At 49.9% G+C, this 6,000-nt stretch overlaps 1 protein-coding gene across 1 annotated transcript in view; it reads left to right on the plus strand.

The window, feature by feature from the left end:
- MINDY4 (MINDY lysine 48 deubiquitinase 4) overlaps positions 1-6,000 on the plus strand; it is a 109,904-nt gene that overhangs the window by 3,364 nt on the left and 100,540 nt on the right. Inside the window, exon 2 of the mRNA XM_039229916.1 lies at positions 4,111-4,230. Within this exon, the coding sequence (XP_039085847.1) occupies positions 4,111-4,230 (120 nt within the window). The remainder of the gene's footprint in view (positions 1-4,110; positions 4,231-6,000) is intronic.

The following is a 6,000-nucleotide window of genomic DNA, read 5'->3' on the forward strand; positions in this document are numbered from 1 at the left end:
AACTGGCCTTCAGTCTCACTTCCAACCGCGTTCCATAGTTCCTGCCAGCCTTCCCCGCCCCCACCCCCACCCTGCCGCGACCTCTCCCCACTTCTTACCCACCCTTCGTAGTCACACCCTCAACCACACGCTCACCTCCTTTGCCCTTCTCTTCTTTCATCGCGGCCCCCCACGCCACCCTGAGTTTTCAAATTCAGCTTGGCTTCTTCCATGCCTGCCCTGCGGAGCTGAGTGGGGCTGGAGGGAAACACACCACCGTGTCCACGTTTTCACGGCCCGTCACCCCCCCGAGGCATGCATGGCCGCCTGGTCAGCCGTCTCCGGTCCTGTCCCTCTCTCTGCTCTTGGATGACTGTTTCATGCCTTCTGTCTCCTCCAGTCCCAAAGCTCCTTTCCCGTTTTCATGTCACCGAGGAAGCAGAAGGGGTCTTGAGGAAACCACAGTTGCTAAACTTCCTGGGCCTGAGCCATCACTCGGGCCTCCGTCCTTCGGTTTTAAGGGAATTCTCCCTCCCCCTGGGAAAGGCCACCCCCTCCCCGCGTACCTGTCCCTGCTAGCCCGCCCAAGGGCACTGCTGTTCTCCCCTCTCTTTGTTGCATCTACATTTTGCCTTCTCCACTGTCGCTCCTATGGAATCCCATCCTGACCCCCAAGTGTCTCCAGCAATTGGCCCACTTTTCTTCTCTCTTCTCTAACCAAACCCCATGAAAGAGCTATGTGAGCTCTGATTCTCATCCTGCTTCCTGCTAGCTCTCCCCCACTCTAATCAGGCTTCTGTCCCGGCCGATCCTTGGAAACAACTCGTGTCAAGTTTGCCAGCGATCTTCAATTTTCAGGCCTCGCACCTCTCGATCTAACATTGTGTTTGGACAATTGATTGTATCCTCCCTCCTGGACACTCATTCTGTGAGGCTTCTGGAGACCACCTCCTCCCGCTTGGCCCCCTCTTCCTCTCTGATCCTTTGCTGGTCCCTCTCGTTCCCTGGAGCTGTGTGTGCCGGGGACTCAAAGACTCAATCTTCTTGGCTTCACTCATTTTCCAGGAGCCTCTGCCGGTCTACTGGACCACAGTGCTGTCAATAGGCTGATCATTCCCAAATGCCTATCTCTGCCCAGACCTCTCCCAGAACTCTTACATTCTTTCCCACTAACGATTTTACATTTCCACTTGGATAGCCAATAACTATCTGGAATGTCCCAAGCCTATTTCCTGATTCCCTCTATGTCTTGTGGTTTTCCCCATTTCTTTCTGGTTGCCTGGGCCCACACCTTTGCAATCACTCCTGGCTTTTTTCCTTCTCGTGTACCCCACATCCAGTGCATCAGCCCGTCTGTTGGCTTTAGTGTCAGAGCACATAGAACACATAGCCACTTCTTTCCACTTCTCTTGCAGCAGCCTGGTCTGAGCCACCTCCATCTTGCATGTGAATTGTTCAGCAGCATCCTAACTAGTTTCTGCTTAATCCCTTGTCTCCAAAGCTCTGTTCTCAACCTAGCAGCCAGTGATCCTTTAAAAATACAAGTCAGTCCAGGGGCGCCTGGGTGGCTTAGTCGGTTAAGCATCCAACTTTTGCTTAAGTCATGATCTCGCAGTTCGTGGGTTCGAGCCCCGCGTCGGGCTCTGTGCTGACTGCCAGCTAGGAGCCTGGAGCCTAATTCAAAATCTGTGTCTCCCTCTCTCTCTGACCCTCCCCTGCTCACGCTGTCTCTCTCTCTCTCTCTCCTAGAAATAAATAAAAATATATATAAAAAAAAAAAATACAAGTCAGTCCATGCTGTTCTTTTCACCTTGCCTCCACCCTTCCATTTCACAAAAGTCAACAAGGACTTTCCTTATCAGGCTCTGGCCAGCCTCTCTGACCTCATTTCCTGTGACTTTCCCCTGGTCATGCTATGCTAGCCGTACTGGCCTCCTGTGACTGCCACAGGGCCTTTGCACTGTTCCTTGCCGAGAACACACTTCCCCCAAGTGTCTGCATGGCTTGCTCCCTTACTTCCCTCAAGTCTCTGCTCTAATGCTACTTGATCACGAAACCTTTCCTGACTACCTTTTATTAAAGTATCACACCTTTCCTGCACCCCCTTCCTGATCCTTTCTGTCTCTTGCTCTGCTAAACTTTCTTTCCCTCACACAGCATATTATATTTGTTGCCTTTTCCCCACCAAATGTAAGCTCCATGAGGGCTATGACTTTGATCTGTTTCCTCCTCTGGCTCCAGCAGCTGGTCTAGTGGACCGGTGGTTGGTTCCCTTCATTTCACAGATGGGGAAACTGGAAGATAGGAGTGAACATTTGGATGGTGCTCAGTAAGTAGCTGATTATCTAAAATAGTGTCCTTCTTCTGTGCCTCTGCTCTCCCCATTTTATTTGTCTCCAAAGTGCATGACAGCCGCTGTCACACTGTACATGTATGTGGCCTGCTTCGCCAACAGAATGTCTGCTCCATGAAGGGGTGGGATCTGTCTTATTCCTTCTGTATGGCCTGCATCTAGAACAGCCTGCCACATAGTAGGTGCATGGGAAATGTTGTTGAGTCACGAAGATTAAACGGACCGGATGAGACGAAGGACTGGCTGATTCCCAAGGGCATCCATGCCCTCTACCCCAGAGGTTTTCAAATGTCAGTGTGTACTATGGTCCCAGCGAATCTGTTAGGTGTGCCAAGACTTGCTGATCTGAACTGTTGACAAATGTAGAGTTACCTAGCAGAGAGGGACTCTCATTATGGTTTCTGCCTCATCCGAAGGGCAGGAAAGCCATGGGGAAGGTGAGCCCCACTTCTCCTTCTAGATCCCTCTCCCTGGAGTAACCAGGCATGCCTCCGCCTCTTCCCCAACATGTACACCCATTTCTTTCTGTTCCCCTTCTCCTCAACTTCCTTTTTATTCTCTTTGGCTCAAGGTTGTGTTCATACCTCTTTTATTCACACATTCTTCTTCCCTCAGTTCATGAGCGGCAACAGGCTTTGTCCTGTTTTACCATCCACGGGAGCCTCTGTGGGATTCTGAACACAAGGGCTGGGGGAGAAGTTGAGGCCTGGCTAGGCCAGGGGTCTGGGTCGCGTCGAGCAGCAGGCTCCCTCGGAGCCGGGCGGAACGGATTGGGAGGCATCATCTCTTCCTTCTCTACTGTTCTGTGATCACCATGGCCTAGTGAGGTGGGCAGGCAGGTGGCTCTTTCCCAAACGAGGAAGCCAGGCTCCTAGGAAGCACAGCACTTGTCGTTGCCAGAGTACGTTTTAGCTGGGGCTCCTGGGAGGTCAGGGCTGGACGATGACAAGTGGCTTTCCTGGGAACTCTGCAAACGTTTACCACGTACCTCCCGTGGGCCTCAGTCCTGGCCTTGCTGACTCACAGGCTGCAATGGCCGGACCCCCTGCTATATGATCCTACTGTGTTACCTGGGCAAGTCAACCTTTGCTCCCACCCGAGAAAGGAATCATTTTTGGCCTTTTACTTATATTTTTTCCTTTTGCTTGCTTATTTTTATTTGTTATTTATTTATATATTAGAGAGAGAGGATCTTTTTTTAGTGTTTATTTTTGAGAGAGAGAGACAGAGAGAGTGAGAGTGTGAGCAGGGGAGGGGCATAGAGAGAGGGGAAGAGAGGATCTGAAGCAGGCTCCACACTGACAGCACAGAGCCTGCTGTGGGGCTCGAACTCACAAGCCATGAGGTCATGACCTGAGCCGAAGTCGGATGTTCAACCAACTGAGCTACCCAGGTGCCCCTCCTTTTATTCACTTTTAAGGCTGCATATTCCGTGGCTTCAAATCTGCTGTTAAACCCAGGGCTCCTGAGCCAGCCTTGGGCGAGTCAGTGACCTGAATCTCGGTTTCCTTTTCTATAAAATGGGCCAACAACTGCAACCTTAGCTCCACACGTGGGGTCGCTGTACGATTCAGCATAATACTTGTGAAGATGTCAAGTGTAAAGGTTACATAAAAATAAACTCTTAAGTCGGTGTCTGGCGCTTGCAGTATCCTTGCGAAGAAGGCAGGATAGGAATGATCGTAATGAACATCAACAGTCTTTTGTTTATAACCTACATCAGAAAAGGGAAGGTTTTGATTTAAAATGAAAATAGTGATTCAGACTTCTTCCCACAGGGCTTAAAGAAGACATGTGTGACCATGGATCTGGAACGCCCACGCTCTGACCTCAGCATAAACAGCAGAAATGATCTCCGCAAGGTTTTGCATCTTGAATTTCTCTACAAGGAGAACAAGGTACACGCTTCTAAGGTGTGGTGTAATGTTCTGGAACTGAGCCAGGCCATGTCAGCGCACTCGTGGGCCCTGCCAAGCTGTCGGAGACGGGCGGCAGGAGGCTTGCCGTGCCTGTGGCCAGGGAGAAACAGACCCAGCCCAGTGCTGACAAATCTCAAGTGCGAGCTGTGTTTCCAGCCTCAGGGAGGCCCTAGGCTGCCCCCGCGGGCTTATTGCGCATGTGTGGCCGTGAAGCTCACTTTGAACTAGGGCCTGTGACAGTTATTCCCCAGGCTCCCTCCTCCCTTATGAGGCTGTGTTTAGTCAGACTATACTTAAGAATATAGTATTCAGTTATACTAAAATTTTCCATTCCCTGCCTGTCTAAGGTTTTCCTTCTTCAATTCTGAGTAATAGCTTATTTTTGAGTCTGCTGTGACATTTAGTTAGGCAGCCCTGGGGCTTGGGGTCAGCTAACCCTGGTGCAAGGGAGTCGAGATAGCAAAGGGAAGGGCCCTTCTTTGGCTGGGGGTGGGGGGGAGCTCACCCCTCAGCCTCATCCACCCCTCCCCCACTGGCTGTTACAAGCTTTCACGGCACCCTATACTTTTCCTTCGCTGTGCTCAGCACACTTATAGAGCATTTGTGTGGTCGTTTAATTAGCATCTGCCTCCCTGCTACCCTGGGTGCAGCAGGAGGCCAGAGCTGGCATCTCTTTTGTTCACTGTTGTGTCCCCATACTTAACGTGTTGCCCAAGGACCCAGTAAATAGTCCATGTGTATTTGTGGATTATATGAATGAATGAATGAAGCTACCATTCTGGCTTAATTGCTGTTTCTGCTATAAATACGGTATCATCATCATCTTCTTTTTTTAATGTTTATTTATTTTTAAGAGAGAGAGAGAGAGAGAGAGTGAGAGAGAGGGAGGGAGACACAGAATCTGAAGCAGGCCCCAGGCTCTGAGCTGTCAGCACAGAGCCCGACGCATGGCTCTAACTCACAGACTGCGAGATCATGACCTGAGCTGAAGTCAGAAGCTTAGAGAGAGAGAGAGAGAGAGTGAGAGAGAGGGAGGGAGACACAGAATCTGAAGCAGGCCCCAGGCTCTGAGCTGTCAGCACAGAGCCCGACGCATGGCTCTAACTCACAGACTGCGAGATCATGACCTGAGCTGAAGTCAGAAGCTTAATTGACTGAGCTACATAGGCACCTTGAACACAGTATCTTCTAATTTGATTGAAGAATGGGTTCTCCAGCAGGTATTGCCTTATGGGAGGGAATAGTGTCAGAGTTGGAAAGAATCTAATAATCATGTAGTTTAGCATTTACCATAATTTTTTGAACAGGCAATAAAATGATATTTCCTGCAGAAGTCCAAATGTGCAGAATAAAGAAGGGAAGCCCCCTTGTTAGTCTGGGGATAAAGAGAACTTGCCTTCTTGGCCTTTTAGGGCAGCTCTTCAGGAGTGGACTAAGCTTCCATTAAAAAAAATTTTTTTTTTTAAGTTTATTTACTTTGAGAGAAAGAGAGAGAGTATGTGAGCAGGGACGGGGATGAGAGAGATGGAGAGAATCCAGATCAGGCTCTGTGCTATCAACGCAAAGCCCAATGTGGGTCTCAAACTCATGAGATCATGACCTGAGCTGAAATCAAGAGTTGGGCGTTTAACCGACTGAGTCACCCATGCACCCCAAAGCTTTGAAATTACTGATAGTGTGGGGGACCCATCTGTGGGAGAGGGCTGTGAGCCAGAGAAAAGTAGCTCGTCAAGGCCTCACAGTGACTTA

The sequence above is a fragment of the Hyaena hyaena genome, unplaced genomic scaffold (genome assembly GCF_003009895.1).
Source record: "Hyaena hyaena isolate Hyena2069 unplaced genomic scaffold, ASM300989v1 scaffold_40, whole genome shotgun sequence".
In the NCBI taxonomy this organism is placed as follows: Eukaryota; Metazoa; Chordata; class Mammalia; order Carnivora; family Hyaenidae; genus Hyaena; species Hyaena hyaena.